Source organism: Bos grunniens, chromosome 6 (assembly GCF_055505025.1).
Source record: "Bos grunniens cultivar Pamir isolate PY7600 chromosome 6, Bosgru_T2T1.0, whole genome shotgun sequence".
Taxonomy (NCBI): Eukaryota; Metazoa; Chordata; class Mammalia; order Artiodactyla; family Bovidae; genus Bos; species Bos grunniens.
In genome coordinates this window covers 50,132,379-50,156,815 of record NC_141170.1, presented here as the reverse complement: position 1 = coordinate 50,156,815, position 24,437 = coordinate 50,132,379, and the positions used below count along the sequence as shown (strand labels likewise).

General features: G+C 40.9%; 1 protein-coding gene across 14 annotated transcripts in view; it reads right to left on the bottom strand.

The window, feature by feature from the left end:
• USP46 (ubiquitin specific peptidase 46) overlaps nucleotides 1-24,437 on the bottom strand; it is a 106,865-nt gene that overhangs the window by 12,897 nt on the left and 69,531 nt on the right. For all 14 annotated transcript variants that reach the window (XM_086407674.1, XM_086407675.1, XM_086407677.1 and 11 more), the window contains one exon: nucleotides 14,935-15,011. In XM_086407674.1, the coding sequence (XP_086263800.1) occupies nucleotides 14,935-15,011 (77 nt within the window). The remainder of the gene's footprint in view (nucleotides 1-14,934; nucleotides 15,012-24,437) is intronic.

Sequence of the window (24,437 nt, the reverse complement as noted above, 5' to 3'; positions counted from 1 at the left end):
CTCACTGCCAGAGTCCCAGCACTGAGAATGGGCCTGACACACAACAGCACTCAACGACGTGTGCTGGATGAATAAAGAGAAACGCATGTGTATAAAGTCCCCAGCAAAGTACGGAGGATGGAGAAATGAATTTGAACTGCAGCAATTCAGTATGTTTCCCCAAGGGGTGATATCTAAGTCAGATTCTCAAAAAGGGAAAGTGAACCAAGGGATTAAGAGTCCAGGATTCCAGACAGAGTGAAGGCCATGGCTGAGAGGCATGAACACAAGGTACAGAGCACACTTCTTAGAAGCTGTGTGGACCCTGTGGCTCTCTAACTTGTCTCTGCGGGCTTGACAGCATCAGATGGTGCTTTCTGGACCATTTCTGGCAGCACTCTAGAGGAAGGACTGGAGGGGGTCAAAAAGCAAAAACACAGTTTAGAAGGCAAGTATACTCAACCCTCAGACTCCAAGTGCCTGATACCTGATACAGACTCAAACTCAGCTGAATGAATACTGCTCGGCTCTTCATGGAGTAACTGTTATGAAATCTCTTCTTGGTCTGCACAAGATTTACTGGGGTAGAACAGAGCAACCAAGAAGGGGCAGTGAGTCTGGGTGAGGGTGGAGAGTCATAGTTTTGGAATGTCTACCACAGACAAACCTCTCCTCTATCCTACTAAAGAATCAGAGTAAGTCAGGCAACAACACTGTAAGTAAGGTACACTCCAATAAAAGTTAATTAAAAAAAGAAGACCTCAGGCAAGTACAGCAAATAAGAAATTAAACACTTTCTACTCAAATTTCTCAATAAAAAATGTTTTTGTAGATCCACAAAGGTAAAAACATAGCAGAAGTTGGTACTTACAGACCCGATTCACCATCCTGCCCAGCCCTAGATGACTGGAAGCTTGTTGCCACAGGAGAGGCAGGACAAAGCCTTCAGAGCATCTCTGAGTCAAGAACTGGAAAATGCGGCTAAGTTATAAAGACAGAGTGGCCCCAGCAGGAAACTGAGGCACAGCAGAACTGTCAGATAATGCTGTACAGTTGTTGGAACAAAAGAGGGCAACAAATGTTGAGGAAACTCCTCAATGAGGAAATCAAAGAGGAGAGGAGAAAGGTCTTTTAGACACTTGGGATAAATTACATCAAAGCACAGAGGAGAGGTTACCAGGAAAGCACAAAACTCTGTATTTCTTGAAAAAGAGTCAAAGAAACACTTTTTAAAAATATACTTTGGGAGCAAGTCTAATATGAAACACATACCTTCATAAGGACTATAAAGCCTAATGGAAATGTACACAAGAAAACTTGAAAAAAATGGAGAATGACTATGTTTCCAGCTGAGACAGCTACAGGTTGTAATAGCTATCATGACCAAGGTAATGTCTATGTTTGAGAGAAAACATTTTTTATTTAAATCTTAACCTTTCACTCAACACATTAGCTAAAAAATTGATTTAAAAAAATTCTCAGGGGCGGTCCTAAGATGGCGGAGGAATAGGACGGGGAGACCACTTTCTCGCTCACAAATTCATCGAAAGAATATTTGAAACTGAGCAAATTCCATAAAACAATTTCTGAATGCTGGCAGAGGATATCAGGCACCCAGAAAGACAGCCCATTGTCTTCGAAAGGAGGTAGGACAAAATATAAAAGATAAAAAGACAAAAGAGGTAAGGACGGAGATCCTTCCCAAGAAGAGAATTTTTAAAAAGAGAGGTTTCCAAACACCAGGAAACACTCTCTCTGGCGGGTCTATGGCAAGCCTTGGGATCTCAGAGGGCAAAATAACCGGGAGGAAAAATAAATAAATAATTAAAATCCATAGATTACCTGCCTAACAGCAACTCCCAGCGGAGGAGCAGCCCGGACAGACGCTCAAATTGCCCATTAGCAAGCAGGGGCTGGACAGGGAGGTGCAAGCCGCATTGCTTAGGGTAAGGACCTCGCCTGAATGCCCCAAGGGCAATCTGAGGGAACTAGCTTGAGATAGCAACCCAGACTGTGGGATAGCTATGGGTGGCTCAGACGGTAAAGTGTCTGTCTACAATGCAGGAGACCCAGGTTTGATCCCTGTGTTGGGAAGATCCTCTGGAGAAGGAAATGGCAATCCACTCCAGGACTATTGCCTGGAAAATCCCATGGACAGAGGAGCCTGGTAGGCTACAGTCCATGGGGTCGCAAAGAGTCAGACATAACTGAGCAACTTCACTTTCACTTTCAAGGTACACCGCCAGGCCTGCTCACAGAACAAAGGACTGAGCAGAGCTAGCCGGCTGCGGACCAGCCCATCCCCCACCGGAGACAGGCAGGTGAGGGCAGCCAGAGCTGGAAGAGGGCAATCCCGGCCCCAGAGAGGCATCCTATACCAAACTGCAAGCTGACGTCATTGCTAACCAAGACTTCTTGGGATTCTGGATAGTCAACATCTGCCAGGAGAGTTGCAGACAGAGATCAGTTCCCCAGAAGAGACACACGGCACACCTGAGAAGGCATGCCCGTGTACACCCAGAAAACCGAGTGGCTGGGATGGGGGAGGTGATAAGTCACAGCCTTCAACTGGGGGCAACTGCGCTCATCAAGCACCTGGTCACCTGAGCTGCTTGGACCTGGAAGGGCACAAAACGCAGGCCCAACCAACTCTGCGCCTTTGTGGAGTACCCGAGAACCTGAACGGCTTAGACCTGGAGACTGCATGAAACCCAGGGCCTGCATCAGACAGTTCCCGGCAGAGCAACCTAGAGCCTGAGCAGTGTAGACTGGGAAAGCACACACGCCGTGAGCAGGGGCAAACCCAGTATGGCTGAATCACTGTGAGCACACGCCAGTGATATTTGTTTGCAGTACCTCCCCACAGCACAACTGAACAAGTGAGCCTAAAAAAAGTGACCTCCACCGCCCCACTTGTGTCAGGGCGGAAATTAGACACTGAAGAGACCAGCAAACAGAAGAAGCTAAAATAAACACAGGGAACCACTTTGGAAGTGACAGGTGCAATAGATTAAAACCCTGTAGTTAGCACCGACTACATATGAAGGGACCTATAGACCTCGAGAAGTACAAGCTGGACCAAGGAACTATCTGAAAATGAACTGACCCCACACTATCCGCAACAGAGAAAGTCCTAGATATATTTTTATTATAATCATTTTTTAAATTAAAAAAAATTTAATTTTTAAGTCCCCTATTACATCTTTAATTTTCATTTTTATAACCTATTATCTTGCAAAAAGAAAAAAGAGAGACCCTATTTTTAAAGCAAACTTCATATATATATATATATATAATTTTTTTTGACTTTTTAAAAAATATTCTATTTTTGAGAATCTAACCTCTACTCTAGATTTTTAATCTTTGCTTTCTGGTATTTGTTATAAATTTTGTACCTTTAAGAACCCAATCTTCAGTACCCATTTTTACTTGGGTACAAGATTACTGGCTTGACTGCTCTCTCCCTCTTTGGACTCTCCTTTTTCTCCACCAGGTCGCCTCTATCTCCTCCCTCCCCCTTTTCTTCTCTACCCAACTCTGAATCTCTGTGTGTTCTGGGCTGTGGAGAACACTTAGGGAACTGATTACTGGCTGGATCTGTCTCTCTCCTTTTGATTCCCCCTTTTATCCTCCTGGCCACCTCTGTCTCCTTCCTCCCTCTTCTCTTCTCTGTGTAACTTCGTAAACATCTCTGAGCGGTCCAGACTGTAGAGAGCACATAGGGAAGTGATTACTGGCTAGCTTACTCTCTTCCCTTTTGATTCCCCCTCTTCTCCTCCTGGTCACCTCTATCTCCCTCCTCCCTCTTCTCCATGTAACTCAGTGTACCTCTCCAGGTGTCCCTCACTGTGGAGAAACTTTTCATCATTAACCTAGATGTTTTATCGTTGGTGCTGTATAGATGGAGAAGTCTTGAGATTCCTGTAAGAATAAGACTGAAAACCAGAGGCAGGAGGCTTAAGTCCAAATCCTGAGAACACCAGAGAACTCCTGAATCCAGGGAACATTAATCAATAGGAGCTCATCAAACGCTTCCATACCTGCACTGAAACCAAGAACCACCCAAGGGCCAACAAGTTCCAGACCAAGACATACCATGCAAATTCTCCAGCAACACAGGAACATAGCCATGAGCTTCAACATACAGGCTGCCCAAAGTCACACCAAACCCACTGACATCTCAAAACTCATTACTGGATACTTCATTGCACTCCAGAGAGAAGAAATCCAGTTCCACCCACCGGAACACCGACACAAGCTTCCCTAACCAGGAAACCTTGACAAGCCACTCGTCCAACCCCACCCACAGCGAGGAACCTCCACAATAAAGAGGAACCACAAACTGCCAGAATATAGAAAGGCCACCACAAACACAGAAATATAAACAAGATGAAAAGGCAGAGAAGTACCCAGCAGGTAAAGGAACAGGATAAATGCCCACCAAACCAAAAAAAAGAGGAAGAGATAGGGAATCTACCTGATAAAGAATTCCAAATAATGATAGTGAAAATGATCCAAAACCTTGAAAACAAATTGGAGTTACAGATAAATAGCCTGGAGACAAGGATCAAAAAGATGCAAGAAAGAACTTCCCTGGTGGCTCAGACGGTAAAGCGTCTGCCTACAATGTGGGAGATCTGGGTTCAATCCCTGGGTCGGGAAGATCTCCTGGAGAAGGGAATGGCAACCCACTCCAGTATTCTTGCCTCACCCCCCAAAAAGCAGCTCAAAGAAATATTTTGGGCTTCCCTGATAGCTCAGTTGGTAAAGAATCCACCTGCAATGCAGGAGACCCCAGTTGGATTCCTGGGTCGGGAAGATCCCCTGGAGAAGGGAAAGGCTACCCACTTCAGTATTCTGGCCTAGAGAATTCCATGGACAGTCCATGAGGTCGCAAAGAGTGGGACATGACTGAGCCACTTTCACTTTCAAACCAACAATTTGCCCCATAATAATCATAGAGATAATAACCATAGAATAAATTAAAAAGAGTCAATATATAATGAGTAATGTAATAAATGAGATCAAAAACATTCTGGAGGGAACCAACAGTAGAATAACGGAGGCAAAATACAGGATAAGTGAGGTAGAAGATAGAATGGTAGAAATAAATGAAACAGAGAGGAAAAAAGAAAAAAGAATTAAAAGAAATGAGGACAACCTCAGAGACCTCTGGGACAATGTTAAATGCCCCAACATTTGAATCATAGGAGTCCCAGAAGAAGAAGACAAAAAGAAAGACCATGAGAAAATACTTGAGGAGGTAATAGTTGAAAACCTCCATAAAATGAGGAAGGAAATAATCACCCAAGTCCAAGAAACCCAGAGAGTCCAAAACAGGATAAACTCAAGGTGAAACACCCCAAGACACATATTAATCAAATTAACAAGGATCAAACACAAAGAACAAATATTAAAAGCAGCAAGGGAAAAACAACAAATAACACACAAGGGGATTCCCATAAGGATAACAGCTGATCTTTCAATAGAAACTCTTCAGGCCAGAAGGGAATGGCAGGACATACTTAAAGTGATGAAAGATAATAACCTACAGCCCAGATTACTATACCCAGCAAGGATCTCATTCAAATATGAAGGAGAAATCAAAAGCTTTACAGACAAGCAAAAGCAGAGAGAATTCAGCCCCACCAAACCAGCTCTCCAAAAAATGTTAAAGGATCTTCTCTAGACAGGAAACACAGAAAGGGTGTATAAATTCGAACCCAAAACAATAAAATAAATGGCAACGGGATCAAACTTATCAATAATTACCTTAAATGTAAATGGATTGAGTGCCCCAATCAAAAGACAAAAACTGGCTGAATGGATACAAAAACAAGACCCCTATATATGTTGTTTACAAGAGACCCACCTTGAAACAAGGGACACATACAGACTGAAAGTGAAGGGCTGGGAAAAGATATTCCATGCAAATACAGACCAAAAGAAAGCAGGAGTAGCAATACTCATATCAGATAAAATAGACTTTAAAACAAAGACTGTGAAAAGAGACAAAGATGGACACTACATAATGATCAAAGGATCAATCCAAGAAGAAGATATAACAATTATAAATATATATGCACCCAACATAGGAACACCACAATATGTAAGATAAATGGTAACAAGTATGAAAGGGGAAATTAACAATAACACAATAATAGTGGGAGACTTTAATACCCCACTCACACCTATGGATATATCAACTAAATAGAAAATTAACAAGGAAACACAAACTTTAAATGATACAATAGACCAATTAGACCTAATCGATACCTATAGGACATTTCACCCCCAAACAATGAATTTCATCTTTTTCTCAAGCGCACACGGAACCTTCCCCAGGAGAGACCACATCCTGGGCCATAGATCTAGCCTTGGTAAATTCAAAAAAATTGAAATCATTCCAAGCATCTTTTCTGACCACAATGCAGTGAGATTAGATCTCAGTTACAGGAGAAAAACTATTAAAAATTCCAACATATGGAGGATGAACAACACGCTGCTGAATAACCAACAAATCACAGAAGAAATCAAAAAAGAAATCAAAATATGCATAGAAATGAATGAAAATGAAAACACAACAACCCCAAATCTATGGGACACTGTAAAAGCAGTCAGTGCTAAGGGTAAGGTTTATAGCAATACAGGATTACTTCAAGAAACAAGAAAAAAGTCAAATAACCTAACTCTACACCTAAAGCAACTAGAAAAGGAAGAAATGAAGAACCCCAGGGTTAGTAGAAGGAAAGAAATCTTAAAAATTAGGGCAGAAATAAATGCAAAAGAAACAAAAGAGACCATAGCAAAAATCAACAAAGCCAAAAGCTGGTTCTTTGACAAGACAAATAAAATTGACAAACCATTAGCCAGACTCATCAAGAAACAAAGGGAGAAAAATCAAATCAACAAAATTAGAAGTGAAAATGGAGAGATCACAACAGACAACACAGAAATACAAAGGATCATAAGAAACTATTATTAGCAACTATATGCAAATAAAATGGACAACTTGGAAGAAATGGACAAATTCTTAGAAAAGTAAAACTTTCCAAAACTGAACCAGGAAGAAATAGAAAATCTTAACAGACCCATCACAAGCATGGAAATTGAAAGTGTAATCAAAAATCTTCCAACAAACAAAAGCCCAGGACCAGACAGCTTCACAGTTGAATTCTACCAAAAATTTAGAGAAGAGATAACACCTATCCTATTCAAACTCTTTCAGAAAATTGCAGAGGAAGGTAAACTTCCAAACTTATTCTATGAGGCCACCATCACCCTAATACCAAAACCTGACAAAGATGTCACAAAAAAAGAAAACTACAGGTCAATATCACTGATGAACATAGATGCAAAATCCTTAACAAAATTCTAGCAAACAGAATCCAACAACATATTAAAAAGATCATACATCATGACCAAGTGGGCTTTATCCCAGGGATGCAAGGATTCTTCAATATCCGCAAATCAATCAATGTAATACATCACAGTAACAAATTGAAAAATAAAAACCATATGATTATCTCAATAGATGCAGAGAAAGCCTTTGACAAAATTCAACATCCATTTATGATTAAAAAAACCCTCCAGAAAGCAGGAATAGAAGGAACATACCTCAACATAATAAAGCTATATATGACAAACCCTCAGCAAACATTATCCTCAATGGTGAAAAACTGAAAGCATTTCCCCTAAAGTCAAGAACAAGACAAGGGTGCCCAGTTTCACCACTATTATTCAACATAGTTTTGGAAGTTTTGACCACAGCAATCAGAGCAGAAAAAGAAATAAAAGGAATCCATATTGGAAAAGAAAAGGTAAAACTCTCACTGTTTGCAGATGACATGATCCTTTACATAGAAAACCCTAAAGACTCCACCAAAAAATTACTAGAACTAATCAATGAATATAGTAAAGTTGCAGGATATAAAATTAACACACAGAAATCCCTTGCATTCCTATACACTAACAGTGAGAAAACAGAAAAAGAAATTAAGGAAACAATTCCATTCACCATTGCAACAAAAGGAAAAAAATACTTAGGAATATATCTACCTAAAGAAACAAAAGACCTATATATAGAAAACTATAAAACACTGGGGAAAGAAATCAAAGAGGACACAAATAGATGGAGAAATATACCGTGTTCATGGATCAGAAGAATCAATATAGTGAAAATGAGTATACCACCCAAAGCAATCTACAGATTCAATGCAATCCCTATCAAGCTACCAACGGTATTTTTCAGAGAACTAGAACAAATAACTTCACAATTTGTATGGAAATACAAAAAAACCTTCAATAGCCAAAGCAATCTTGAGAAAGAAGAATGGAACTGGAGGAATCAACCTGCCTGACTTCAGGCTCTACTACAGAGCCACAGTCATCAAGACAATATGGTACTGGCACAAAGAGAAATATAGATCAGAGGAACAAAACAGAAATCCCAGAGATAAATCCACGTACCTATGGACACCTTATCTTTGACAAAGGAGGCAAGAATATACAATGGGATTAAAGACAATCTCTTTAACAAGTGGTGCTGGGAAAACTGGTCAACTACTTGTAAAAGAATGAAACTGGAACACTTTCTAACACCTTACACAAAAATAAACTCAAAATGGATTAAAGATCTAAATGTAAGACCAGAAACTATTAAACTCCTAGAGGAAAACAGGCAAAACACTCTCCAACATAAACCACAGCAGGATCCTCTATGACCCACCTCCAAGAATATTGGAAATAAGAGCAAAAATAAACAAATGGCACCTAATTGAAATTAAAAGCTTCTGCACAACAAAGGAAACTATAAGCAAGGTGAAAAGACAGCCTTCAGAATGGGAGAAAATAATAGCAAATGAAGCAATGGACAAAGAATTAATCTCAAAAATATTCAAGCAACTCCTGCAGCTCAATTCCAGAAAAATAAGCGACCTAATCAAAAAATGGGCCAAAGAACTAAATAGACATTTCTCCAAAGAAGACATACAGATGACTAACAAACACATGAAAAGATGCTCAACATCACTCATTATCAGAGAAATGCAAATCAAAACCACAATGAGGTACCATTTCAAGCCAGTCAGAATGGCTGCTATCCAAAAGTCTACAAGCGATAAATGCTGGAGAGGGTGTGGAGAAAAGGGAACCCTCTTACACTGTTGGTGGGAATGTAAACTAGTACAGCCACTATGGAGAACAGTGTGGAGATTTCTTAAAAAACTGGAAACAGAACTGCCATACGACCCAGCAATCCCACTGCTGGGCATACACACCAAGGAAACCAGAAATGAAAGAGACACGTGTACCCCAATGTTCATCACAACACTCTTTATAATAGCCAGGACATGGAAGCAACCTAGATGTCCATCAGCAGATGAATGGATAAGAAAGCTGTGGTACATATACACAATGGAATATTACTCAGCCATTAAAAAGAATTCATTTGAATCAGTTCTAATGAGGTGGATGAAACTGGAGATTATACAGAGTGAAATAAGCCAGAAAGAAAAACACCAATACAGTATACTAACACATATATATGGAATTTAGAAAGATAGTAATGATAACCCTGTATGCGAGACAGCAAAAGAGACAAAGATGTATAGAACAGTCTTTTGGACTCTGTGGGAGAGGGCGAGGGCGCGATGATATGGGAGAATGGCATTGAAAGATGTAAATTACCACATGTGAAACGAATCGCCAGTCCAGGTTTGATGCATGATACAGGGTGCTCGGGGCTGGTGCACTGGGATGACCCAGAGGGATGGATTGGGAGGGAGGTGGGAGGGGGGTTCAGGATGGGTAACACGTGTACACCTGTGGTATATTCAAGTCAATGTATGACAAAACCAATACAATACTGTAAAGTAAAATAAATAAATAAACAGGAAAAAAAGAAAGCAAGCAAGCTGTGGTACATATCTACAATGGAATATTACTCAGCCATTAAAAAGAATACATTTAAATCAGTTCTAATGAGGTGGATGAAACTGGAGCCTATTATACAGAGTGAAGTAAGCCAGAAAGAAAAACACCAATACAGTATACTAATGCATATACATGGAATTTAGAAAGATGGTAATGATAACCCTGTATGCGAGACAGCAAAAGAGACACAGATGTATAGAACAGTCTTTTGGACTCTGTGGGAGAGGGCAAGGGTGGGATGATTTGGGAGAATGTCATTGAAACATGTAAATTATCATATGTGAAACAAATCGCCAGTCCAGGTTTGATGCATGATACAGGCTGCTCGGGGCTGGTGCACTGGGATGACCCAGAGGGATGGTATGGGGAGGCAGGTGGGAGGGGGGTTCAGGATGGGGAACACATGTACACCCATGGCAGATCCATGTCAATGTATGGCAAAACCAACACAATGTTGTAAAGTAAAAAAAAAAAAATCTCAAGCTAAGGAGGTCTCTCGATAATTTCATGTTATGATGCACATTTAAAAAATAGCGGCAAAAGAAAAAGAAAAACAAAACAAACAACAACGAAAAATGGTGCCACGTAGAAAGGAGCTGGGGTACACTGACACGGCTGCTCTGCCGGCAGCTCCAGGCTCTGCCTGGAAGTTGAGGGGATCTGCACACACCTGTAACCCATCTTCCATGGCATATAAGCTAGGAAGCTTTGTTCTAGAATCTACAGCAGTGGTTCACTCGGCTGCTCATCAGAATCACCAGGGGAGCTTTCAAAACAATCTCAATCCCCCATCACTCTGCCCCAAGCCAAGTTACATGAGAATGTCTCCAAGAACCAGAGGCACCATTGTTCTTAAAACTCCCTAGGTGGTTCCAATATGCTCCGTGGGCTGAGAGCCACTGTCCCCAGCGCTTTGCAAATATGAACATGTTATGGGAATCACCTGGAAATCTTGTCCAAGTGCAGGCACTGACTCGTGCACTCATTGTTGAAGGAGACCAGAGATTAACTAATGACCCAGGTAATGTCAACGGTACTAGCTCGCAGACCCCTATTTGAGTAGCAAAGATCTAGGGCAGCAGTTCTCAAACTCTGGCGGTATCAAAACCATCTGGAAAATTAAGGAATAGTAGATGCCCAGGCTAACAGAAGTTAAATATCACCTAGGCCTCCATTTTTACCAACTTCTCCAGATGATTCTGATATGCACCAAAGTTTGAGAACTACTGACTCAAGTGTTAAAGAAAGTTGAAAAAAAGAAATCCACAAGAAAGGTGTGTCAGATATTAGCAAATACCATATATGAGAAATAGCCAAAACTAAGACACAAGCCAGATAAAACAGAGAAACTGACAGATAAGCATATGGCAATAGATTTGTGATAGAGTTCCATATAAACTTGGCACAGAGAAGTTTCCAAAATGAAAAGACATTTTTTTAAAAGGAAGAGTAATTTTAAAATAGAGCTTTGGGAGAACTAAAAAACGCTGACCGCCCTGGCCCTGGGAGAATGGGCATTTTTAATGAGAGGAAGACAGAGGAAGAGGAGAGTGGTGTCAGAGCATCGAGCCCTTTGAAGAGAAAGGTACATTTCTGTGCAGGAGCCACAGGGAGGGACTAAGGCCCTGAAGTGAAAGACAAAAAATACCCAAAAGGACAAGGGGGTAAGATAAACACATATTTTAAGTTTTTGCCTGAGGCTATCCCTGAACTTTTCAAAAGAAAAAGAAATTTCTCAGTATCCTCCTATGATGCAGATGGCTCACTCTGCCTGCCTAAGACACGGTGCTGTGATGTGAAATATTAGAAGTATAGCTCAGCTACAATATGGCTTTAATGGCTTCTCTAAACCTGTCTCCCAAATTAACCACTATTTATATCATCATTTCTCTGGGATAAAAGTTCACTGAAAACACGTTGTAATTGATCACCTAAAGCCCTTCTGGAAGAAGGTGGCTTTAAATCCTACAATTTTAGCTTGATTTTTAACTTTTCTCAATATCAAAATAAATGGTAAGGATATCACACCAGAAAAGATATGCAGGCATGATGTTAAAGAAGACAACTCATAATTCTAGTTTGAAAAACAAATCCTCAAGAATGCAAACCACATTAAGCCATAAAAGGGGCCAAAAAAGATCATAATCATTCCTTCTCTTTTGTCTCAAATAGAAAAAGTTAACGGAAAAGCTGGCATCATTTATTCCCTGAACTCTCTCCTGCACTTTGTTCCTCTGGGAGAGGCTGGAAAGCTGCCACCCCCACCCCAGAACTCTCAGTGGTTGAACAGCAACACCTGGCAGGCTTCTCTCTGTTGGGGAGGTGAGCTCTTAGGCACCGATGAAGGCAGGTCCAGGTAAGTCAGCCAACGTCTATTTTCAGGATGATGTACTAAGGGGGAGGGGCAGGCCCTTCAGGAATATCAGCCTGAACAATCAGATGAGAATTTGATGTTGTTTAAAATGTATTGTGAGGCTATTCTGTACCCATCCCGGCTTTAAGGCCTCCAAATGTCTCCAGCCTGCCTTCATCAGGTATGCACTGCCAATGTATGTATTTCCTCCAGAAAAAAAAAGTGAGGGGACTTAGTTCTGGGTTACATTTGTCTGTAACGAGGCTCCCCAATGGTTGAAATTCTTAGCTGGTCTCAAAGCTATAGCCACTGCCATCTGCCCTCCTGAACAGCCCAGGAATTTCTTAGAAGGGAGGGGAAGCAGCCAGCCTCCCAGCTCCTCTTCTCCAAGAAGAATGGGCAGGTAATACCCTTTCTTGTGCTCCCTCACATATGACCAGCTCTGGCATAACTTTATAGCTTTTTCGCCTCCTTGTGATCACAAAACCCTAAGGAAATCAAAACTGGCTTCTTTTCACAGGAATATTAAGAGCCCATGCCAAAAACAGAACCAATCAGAAGAAACAAAAAAAGCTATCTTGGCCTGAAAAATGCTTTGCAAACAGAGACCATAAATGTGTCCTGGACACCTGGACCCAAGGCATCTGGAGACCAACGATGAAATGCCAGACCAGCAGGAGGTGCTGAGGTAACTTGGTGGGGACAGGGGAAGGCTCAGCCTCCTGGGAATCAGAGAGTAACCAGCCCCCAGCTCACACAATACATGACACCCAGACGAACTGGGACGTTCTGCCAGGTTGGAATTGGTGCCTCTACCATGAAAAATGACTTTCTAACAGTCGACGGCCACAGCAAGTCCCTTTAATCTAAAGAGTTCTGAGTAACCTGAACTCCTGATAGAACAATTCTGTCACACAATGCCCACTGATAAAGATCAACAGGGCTTGGAAGAGAAAGACAAATACCATATGGTATCACTTATGTGTGGGACCTTGAACTTATCTATGAAACAGACTCACAGACATAGAGAATAACAGCCTTGTGGTCGCTGGCGGGGTGTGGGCAGGGGGTGGAGGATTGGGAGTGTGGGGTTAGCAGATGCAAACCATTAAATATAGGATAGATGAACAAGTTCCTACTATACAGCACAGGGAACTATATTCAATATCCTGTGACAAACCAAAAAAGAATGCATATATAACTGAATCACCCCGAGGTACAGCAGAGAGTAACACCACACTGTAAATCACCTATCCTTAAATAGAATAAACTTTTTTAAAATAAATAAATAAAAACCCAACAGTGCCCTGAGCTGATGAGGCATTCTAAGCAATGGGAAGGGCCACCCAGACCACCTGGCCTGCCCGGGCACCCCCACTACCAGCCACTCTCTAGACATGTTTAATGTCCTTCAAAGCACCAATTCCTGTCCGTGGATTCCCACCAGACTATAAGCGCCACGAGATACATACCTGACGCTAGCCCTTGACCTCCGGTGTATAGAAGAGTGGGGCTAATTATAAGTTAAAAGGAGGAGAAAGAAGTGAGGACAGGACAGTGAATTGTGTCTCCAGAGTATTAAAATAGCAGAGACATCACTTTGCCAACTAAGGTCCGTATAGTCAAAGCTATGGTTTTTCCAGTAGCCATATACGGTAAGAGTTGGACCATAAAGAAGGCTGAGTGCCGAAGAATTGATGCTTTCAGCATCAATTGTGGTGTTGGGAAGATGCTTGAGAGTCCTTTGGACAACAAGGAGATCAAACCAGTCAATCGTAAAGGAAATCAACCATGGATATTCATTGGAAGGTCTGATGCTGAAGCTCTAATACTCTGGCCACCTGATGGAAAGAGTCGACTCACTGGAAAAGACCCTGATGCTGGCAAAGATTGAGGGCAGGAGAAGTGGGCAACAGAGGATGAGATGATTATGCAGCATCACTGACTTCAGGACATAATTTGAACAAACTATGAGAGAGAGCTGAAGGACAGGGAAGCGAGGCATGCTGCAGTCTATGGGGTCACAAAGAATCAGATACAACTTAGCAACTGAACAACAACAAATCAATTCTGAGCACGTTTTCAACTACAAGTCAAAACACAATATCTGCAGGAACCCTGGGCGTGTGTTACTCTTACACTCAGGGAACCTTACCTCCCCTCAACTCTAATTAGGAGAAAGCCTTCTTCCATGAATGAGCTGTACACAATGCTGCGAGACAGAGGAAAAGGCAATGCCGTCATCGGTTCTCAGTTCAAAAGTGCATAATTTTTAAAATCAAAGACTAGATTAGCTTAGAAAAAGAAAGGAATGGTAGGCATCCGTAGCATTTTTCAACTTAATTGTGTGACTGTGATTGGGTATATCTGTGTGTGTGGAGAGGCAGATGAGGGCCCAAAGCACACATCTGTATTAAAGATTAAAACCTTATTTTTAAACTTAATGACTAATGACTTCCACTTGATCCCCTCACTCCTCAGCAGGACTCTTCTCTAGACAACATATACTTATTTCTAATCTCTCTAGGGAAAGAAGAAATAAAAAATAATAGGATTACATTGGTTTAACAGAAAGGAAGATTATCTCCTGAAGAAATACAGGAAATTTTCCCCCATGACTTATTAGCCTCATCAAAAACTCAGACCATAGTCAGAATTCATGAGGTTACCTTAGACAGTGGGTAATAGATGTGTTCTGCTCCACATCAACAGAAAGGTCAAGAAAATCTTCATCTTTGCTGCTAACCTGAAGCAAAAAAAGGAAAAAGTATTAGGTATAAAATATATAACAGACAAGCAGGTATAATTTTGAATACTTACAGGGAACCAAAACCCGTAACTACAGTTAAAGGCAGGTGTGACTTTGTATATTCACTGGCAACCGGTTAACCTTGAAAACAATCCCAAGCAAGAGAAAACTCTAAATTCTTAGAAAACTCTAAAGCGTACCTATATCCCAGCTTTGACTCAGGCTTTTCACAATTATAACTCAACCAGATTTCTCTTCCTGTCCTTTCATCTCCCCCACTGTTTCAAAGCAAGAAGTATCAGACAGGTATCCTTACAGCTCAGCCTGGCAGAATGGTTAACAATGGAAACAGAAAAATGACAAGAGCCTTATAAACCTATTGCTCAGATGACTGCCCTCCATTAAGCTGTCTGCACTTCCTGCCAGTGCCCTGAAATCACTCCCTTCCTCTGGTGCCTCGTCATTCAAACTGTATGTGGGGCCAGGGAGCTGAAAGTGCTATGGGCCAGAGGGTCACCCTACCTGCACACACAGCTGTCCTCTGGCCCAGCAAGTGCCATCCTGCAGAATGCCCATTGCTGTCTGGGGTACCACCCAGACCTGGAGCTTGGGCTTGGGCTGCTTTGCTTGCTAAGTCACTTCAGTCATGTCCGACTCCTTGTGATCCCATGGACTATAACCTGCCAGGCTCCTCTGTCCATGGGATTTTCCAGGCAAGAATACTGGAGTGGGTTGCCATGCCTTCCTCCAGAGGATCTTTCCGACCCAGGGACTGAACCCACATCTCTTATGTCTCCTGTGCTGGCCGAGTTGATCATCAGTCCCGACTATTTCTCAGCCTGCACAGCTAACACCACACCACTTCTGGGTCTGTACTTAACGAAGCTCACCAGCTAGTCTAGCATTTCACCATCTTGGAGTAGGAGGGACAAACTAGCCCAGCAGCAACTTTAAGATGCCCAGTCACCTAGCAGCAAACAAAAATAATACGCCTATAAATGTGACAACTATCCTAGGAGCCAGTACTCCAACATTCAGAGATGTGGACACAATCCTTCATGCTTTTATTAGCACACCGAAGAATGGGTACTGGCAGTTGCCCAGCTCCATGTCCTGTCTCTGCTACTTACAGTGGATGACTTTAGCCACTCTGTACCTCAGTTCCCTCATCTGTAAAGTGGGAGAAGAGTAGCTATTTCATAAAGTTGTTATGAGAATGAAATAAACTAATACATGTAAAGTGCTTTAAGAAGTCAGTACTCGACAAATCCAGGAGGGGCAAAATATTTTAAATGGTCTAAAATGGTCAAATAGTAGGGAATGGGTTACTATGTTGTGGGCATAATATTACATGAAATACGGGACTCCTCTCCTGCACTTCCGCCACCACCATGAGAAAGGTAACCCAGGCTGGCCCCGTGACTGCTCCCCTGAAGAAGATGAGAGCCCACAGAGGAGAGTGTTCTCACTAAGGTGTCCTGGCGAAGCCCAGACTAGAGCTCAACCCCCACCAGCCTGTGGATACATGTGTGAGACAGCTGAGATGCAGACCCACAGGTCTGGGTAAGGCCAGCTGGATCAGGCAACTCCCCACCAACCCAAGGCTGCAGAATTATAGTGAAAATAAATCAGAGTTGATTTAAGCCTCAGAGTTTTGGGGAAGTCTGTAGCAAAGCAACAAATAACCAACAGAACTACTTAACATGACAGGCATTCCTCCTTTCATTGCACCTGGCAGACAGTGTGTTTTTTCTAATTTGAAGATTTGTGGCAACTATGTGTCAGGCAAGTCTATTCGGTAACATTTGCTCACTTCATGTCTCTGTGTCACATTTTGGTAATTTTTGCAACATTAAAAAATTTTTCATTATTATGTCTTATGGTGATCTGTAATCAGTGATCTTTGATGTTACTTCTATGGCTTACTGAAGGTTCAAATGATGATTATCACTTTTTAGATTTAAGTATTTTTTAATTAAAGTATTATACATTTTTTAAATGCAATGCTATTGTACACTTAAAAGACCACAATATAGTGTAAAAATAACGTTCACATGCACTGGAAAACCAAAAAATTTGTGTGACTTGCCTCTTTGTAATATTCACTTTATTGCAGTGGTCTGATACCAAACTCGCAATACCTCCAAGGTATGTCTGTATATACTTTTTATTTTTATTCATTTATTGTCAGTTTCCCCCTTACTAAAATGAAAGTTTGAAAGACTGGCTTCAGTAATGACTAAGATCCTGTCTTCCAGCACTCCTCCAGAAAACTATAAACTCAGATAAACCAACGGAGAAGAAACAAAGACAGGCAGATGGGCGGTTCACATTTGGGAGGAGGAAGAGTTGCAAAGGATGAATTCATAGTTTCACAGCCTTTAGCTGGGGATTCATGGGGGGAAAATGCAATCTTTCTGGTTTAGGAGGCAGAAAAACCATCCTGGGAAACCATGTCCACTGAGAACGGAAAAAATCTGAGAAGGTATTCCCAACTCTGTCTGCCCACATCTCTGGCTGACCCCTGAGCCACGCTCACACAGAGTACACTCACAGCAACACGGCTGGAGACAAGAGGGCTGACCCAAGAGTCAAGCTGCTGCCTAAGAAACAGAGTCTGCAGTTTGAGTCCAACCAACACAACTACCTGCTAAAACTTAAGAAACTCATCGAAGAAAAACAGCAGAACCCAGAGACTCTCAAACTTAACATTCTTAGCGTCCTAGATATGATCCAAACTTACAATATGTGAAGAATCAGGAAAATGGAAGATATTCTTAAGTAAAAGGAAATAACTGAGACCAATCCTGGGATGCCCCAGATGTTGGAAGTAACAAACAATGATTCTAAAGAAGCTATTGTAACTATCTTCAATAAAGTGAAATATAATATATTCACAGTGAACCAAAACATAAGACTGCAGAGAAATAGAAACAAACAAAAAAAGAATCAAATGGAAATTCCAGAACTAAAAAATTAATAGAGTCTGATGCTGGGAGGGATTGGGGGCAGGAGGAGAAGGGGACGACAGAGGATGAGATGGCTGGATGGCATCACTGACTCGATGGAAGCGAGTCTGAGTGAACTCCGGGAGTTGGTGATGGACAGGGAGGCCTGGCATGCTGCGATTCATGGGGTCGCGAAGAGTCAGACACGACTGAGCGACTGAACTGGACTGAACTGGACTTAACAGAGATCTGGAGAGAGATCAGTGGATTTGAAGACAGAACAACAGAAATTATCCAATGAGAAGAATAAAGGAAGAAAAAAGATTGAAATAAAAATTAATACTCATAAACCTGTTAGAAAATATCATAAACTAACGGGAGTCCCGGAAGGGGAGGAAAGAGAATAGGGCAGAAAAACTATTTGACAAATAATGGCTGGATATTCCCTAAATTCAGTGAAAGATATACATTTATAGATTGAAGATACTCAACAAGAATCAAGCAGGATAAATACAAAGAAGGCCAGCCAAGGTCAAACTGCTGAAAGCCAAAGGTGAAAAAGCAAATCTTAAAAACACGTAGAGAGAAATGACACATTACAGGGAGTTCCCTGGTGATCTAATGATTGGAATTCTGGGCTTTCATGACTGTGGCCCCAGTTCAAATCCTGGTTGGGGAACAGAGATCCCACAATAAACAATTTTTTTTTTTTCCCAAAAAATGACACATTACCAGAGAATGATTTCACTGGAAGCTGGTCTCTCATCAAAAATTCAAGGGCCAGAAGACACTGAACTTGTTTAGTGTGCTAAAGGAAAAACTATCAGAACAGAATTCCTGTATCTGATAAATATATCCTTCAAGAATGAAGACAAGAAAATGAACAGAATTCATTATTAACAGAATTGCACCACAAGAAAGGTTAAAGGAAATTCTTTAAACCAAAAGTTACCAGATGGAAATCCAGATCTCAAGAAAAAATGAAAAGCATCGAAAATGGGAATTGTGATTTTGTCTTGTGGGGGTTATAATATGTGTAAATGTAATACATATAATTACAGCATAAAAGACAAGGAAGGTTGGGGTGGAAGGAATAGGCACCTACACAGTTATGAGTTAACTATGGTTTGTGTGAAATGTAACATTAGTATTGGGAGAAGGCAATGGCACCCCACTCCAGTACTGTTGCCTGGAAAACCCCATGGATGGAGGAGCCTGGTAGGCTGCAGTCCATGGGGTCGCTAAGAGTCAGACACGACTGAGTGACTTCACTTTCACTTTCCATTTTCATGCACTGGAGAAGGAAATGGCAACCCACTCCAGTGTTCTTGCCTGGAGAATCCCATGGACGGAGAAGCCTGGTAGGCTGCCATCCATGGGGTCGCACAGAGTCGGACACGACTGAAAGCGACTGGGCAGCAGGCAGCAACATTAGTATTAGGTTGGTGCAAAAGTAATTGTGGTTTTGCAATGTTGAAATTTGCCATCTGATACTGGAATACGTTTTAAATAAATGTGGTTATGTTATACATCATTTTAAAACACATATCTCACTTTGTTTTTTGCTAATGATTTATTACTTGCTGTTCATTTTATATTTATTTTAGACTATGGAAATGACATTAGACAAAAAGCAAATTCAAGCGATTTTCTTATTTGAGTTCAAAATGGGTCATAAAGCAGCAGAGATTAACTTCCAGCATCAACATGTTTGGTCCAGGAGCAGCTAACGGACGTACAGTGCAGTGGGGGTTCAAGAAGTTTTGCAAAGGAGACGAGAGCCTTGAAGATAAGCAGTGCAGTGATCAGCCATTGGAAGTTGACAACGACAAACTGAGAGACATCATTGAAGCTGATCCTCTTATAATTACAGAAGTTGCCAAAGAACTCAACGTTGATCAATTCTGTGGTTGTTCGGCATTTGAAGCAAATTGGAAAGGTGAATAAGCTTGATAAGTGAATGTTTCATGTGTTAGTCACTCAGTCATACCTGACTCTTTGCGACCCCATGGACTGTAGCCTGCCAGGCTCCTCTGTCCATGGGATTCTCCAGGCAAGAACAGTGGAGTGGGTTGCCATGCCCTCCTCCAGGGGATCTTCCTGACCCATGAATCGAACCTGGGTCTCCTGCACTGCAGCTGATTCTTTATCATCTCAGCCACCAGGGAAGCCCTGAATGCCTCATGAGATGACTGCAAATCAAAAAAAACTGTCGTTTTCAAGTATCATCTTTCCTTATTCTACACAACTACAACGAACTATTTCTTGATTGGATTGTGACACTGGACGAAAAGTGGATTTTATATAATAACTGGCGATGACCAGCTCAGAGGCTGGACTGTGAAGAAGCTCCAAAGCACTTCCCAAAGCCAAACTTGCACCAAAAAAAGGTCATGGTCACTGTTTGGTAGTCTGCTGACTGATCCACTATAGCTTTCTGAATCCCAGTGGAACCACTGTAGTGAGAAGTACGCTTAGCAAATTGGTGAGATGCACCAACAACTGCAGCACCTTGCAGCCAGCACTGGTCAACAGGAAGGGCCCGATTCTTCTCCACGACAACACCTGACTGCACATCGCACAACCAACATGCTAAAAGTTGAACAAACTGGGCTACGAAGGTTTGCCTCACCCGCCACATTCACCTGACTTCTTGCCAATCAACTACTGCGTCTTCAAGCATCTCCACAACGTTTGCAGGGAAAACACGTCCACAACCAGCAGGAGGCAGAAAGTGCTTTCCAAGAGTTCCTCAAAGCCCAAAGCACGGATTTTATGCTAAAGGAATAAACAAACTTATTTCTCAGTAGCAAAACTGTGTTGATTGTAATGGCTCCTATTTTGATTAATAAAGATATGTTTGAGCCTAATTATAATGATTTAAAATTCACGGTCCAAAACTGCAATTACATTTGCACCAACCTAGTAACTTTAAGTGGACTGTGAAAAGTATACTATACTCTCCAAAGATACACTAAGAGAAAAATGTTAATGGAATTATTAAATATAATACATATATATATACATGCACAAATAATCCAAATAGGGGAAAGAAAAAAAAATCGGAGAAAGAGGAATAGAGCTCAGGAGGAAAAATAGAAAATAATGGAGCATCAAACCCAACCATGTTAATAATTAAACACTTTTTTTCAAGTGAAAGTTTTAAGTTGGACTTTTTTTGAAAAGCAAGACCAGTTATATACTGTCCACAAGAGCTATACTTTAAATATAAAGAAATAGATAAGCTAAAAATAAATGGGTGGAAAAGATATACTATGTAAAGAGTCAAGATGCATATATAGTGGACTATTTAATATAAGAAAATAGATTTTAGACAAAATTATAAGTAAAAAAACTATTTCCTAGTAATTGGGTCAATTTACTAGAAAAACATAATAAAAAATACAGAAGTCCTTCATAGAAGTGTGAAAGTGAAAGTCGCTCAGTCGTGTCCGAGTCTTTGCAATCCCAAGAACTATATACACTCCTTGGAATTCTCCAAGCCAGAATACTGGAGTGGGTAGCCGTTCCCTTCTCCAGGGAATCTCCCCAACTCAGGGATTGAACCCAGGTCTCCCACACTGCAGATTCTTTACCAGCTGAGCCACCAGGGAAGCCTAAGAATTCTGGAGTGAGTATAGCTTATCTCCTCTCCAGGGGATCTTCCTGACCCAGGAATCAAACCGGGGTCTCCTGCATTGCAGGCGGGTTCTTCACCAACTGAGCTACTAGGGAAGCCCTAGTTTTTTGCAGCAAAGTCTCAAAAATATATGAAGCTGGAACACTTCACCAAGAAAAAAAGAATGAACCACATACTATAACACAGATGAACTACAAAAATGATATGCAAGTAAAAGAAATCAGATACAAAAGACTACATTTGTATGATTCTAATTATATGAAATGCTCAAAAAAGGTAAATATCTGAAGACAGAAGTTGATATAATCCCACAAGATGATGTCACATTCCCATTCTTGATGCTGCTCAATACAAAGGATCTTATTGGTGTGGTGGAAATGTTTTAAAACTGGATTATGGTTATAGTTGAATAATGCAGCAAATCACCAAAAAAATATATATATATTTTTTGCACTGAATGGATAAATTTTATGGTACATAAACTGCACCTCAACAAAGTTGTTTTTAAAAAGTAGAAAAAAATTCATGAAGCAAAAACTGACAGGATTAGAGGGAGAAATAAGACAATCCCACATTATGGTTAGATATTTTAACATTTCTTTCTCAACAAATGACATAAAACCCAGGGGGTGGGGGCGGGCAGGGGAGTTAAGAAAAACACAGACAATCTGAATAACTCTACCAAACATCATGACCTACTGATACTTAGAGAATACTATACCCAACCACTACAAAATACAAATCATTTTTGACTCAATGGTTCTTAATAAGGGAAACTTTGCCTTTCGGGGGATATTTGGCCATGTCTACAGACATCTTTGTTGTCATATCTTTGGGGATGCTACTGGCATCCAGTAGGTAGAAGCTAGGGATGCAGCTAACCATGCTCAGAGCAGTACCCCACAACAAAGAAACATGGAATCCCAACGGTTAATAGTTCTAAGGTTGACACACCTTGTTTTCAAGTACATTTACCAAGACAGACACTGTGTTAGGATCCAAAACATGTTACAGTAAATTTTAAAAGACTGAAATCATAAAGAATATATTCCTTAACCAAAACAAAGTGAAATTGGAAAACATTAAGAAACCTGGGAAAACACCAAGTATTCGAAAATTAAACAACATACTTCTAAGCAATACATGAGTAAAAGGAAAAGAGACACAAGAGAAATTAGAAAATATTCTGAGCTAGTGACAAAGAAAACATCAGGATTTGAGAGACGCAACCAGCACTGATTGCGTGATAAAAGGAAAAAGTATAACTTTAAACATGTACGTTAGTAAATAAAAGAGCAGGGACTGTCTTTTCTGTTTGCTTTAACTGCTATATCTCTAGTACATAACATAATGTCCATTATTTAATAGATTCATATTACTATTCACTAAATAAATGAATACATAACTGAACAAAAGACTGAACAAATGAAAAGATATCTAAATGCCAACAGTGGCATCTGGGTGGCAGAATTATGGATGATTTACTGTTTATACATTCTTGTTCCTGATTTTTAAAAACATAATTCACAGGTAGTATATTTTTTTAATCAGTAAATCTTTTTAAAAACTCAAATGGCCCTTCTTTGAGAGATAATAAAAGGATTCTAGCCAACTGAAATTCACACATAATTTAGATAGTTCTACTAAAGTTCTTGTACTTAAAGGGGGATAAAAACAAAGAAACACTGTCTCCCTTTAGATGCAAATCTTTTCCTCTACTTAATTATTCTAGGGAGAGGGAAGAAAGGTACACATCTAATTAAAGGACTGGAGAAAGTTACTGTAACTTTCTCAATTCCCAGTGCAAACTGTTTCCAGAATTAAGAGTAAGCAAGCACTGCTCAGGTGGGTGAGCCACGCCAGGGACATCAAAACACAGCACTAACTTTCATGGGGATTTTTCTCTCTCCCTCTCCCTGTCTCAGACTGACATAGTCAAAAGCAGTGAGTGATCAAGCAATTTCCCCCCCCTCCCTTTTCTCTCTTCCCAGGAAACTGCCAGAAAATAAAACCATTTTCTTCCCACACAGAAGAATCTCATTCTGGTCTAAGTGAAAACACAGCTTGTCTCCAAGGAAACATATATATCGCTAAGACTCCAATACTCTCAGCAGGTACAGGCTACATCTTATTCTCCTTTCTTCCCTCCTGATTCTGGGCATGGACTTCCTCAGAAACTAATTTTAAAAGAGTGGAAGAGATCCTACTTGCTCTTCTTTTTAATTACAAATTAATAGAACAAATTAATATACAGGGCATACATAAAAAATCAGGAGCTTTGCTAAAATTCCTGAGTAATTAAAATCCTATTCAAATGTGCTTCTAAATTCCCAGCAGCCTTTGCTAGGCTTAGCAGTAAAGGTGACCAGGTGGCAGCTCCATGCTGTTCAGCCAGGAACTGAAAACTGGCTTAGAGGCAATGCCAAGAAGGTGGGCTCAGGAAAAGTGGCAATGACAGCCCATCTGAATCCCAGGAACCCAGCACCATTACTCAGCGACCACGTGCCCATCCCCCACTGCTCCTCTGTACAGGGCTCAGAAGCTCTACTGAATCAATTTTAACCTTGGCAAACAAAGCAAGAAGGAGCCTACAACTGGTACTTAATAAAGCAGCTCTTTAGACAAACTTTTGGCTCTAATAACAGATATAAATGCGTTAAAGCCACTGAGAAGCTATGAAAACCACAAATTTGCAAAGCAAAAACTTGGATTAAACAGAAGGGGGCGAAAATTAACAACAACAACAAAATTAAGCTCCAATTGGTGCAGCAAATCTTGTGACCCAAGCAGAGGACAACCAAGGGAGAGCTGAGGCTAGACTGGAAAATCCCATGC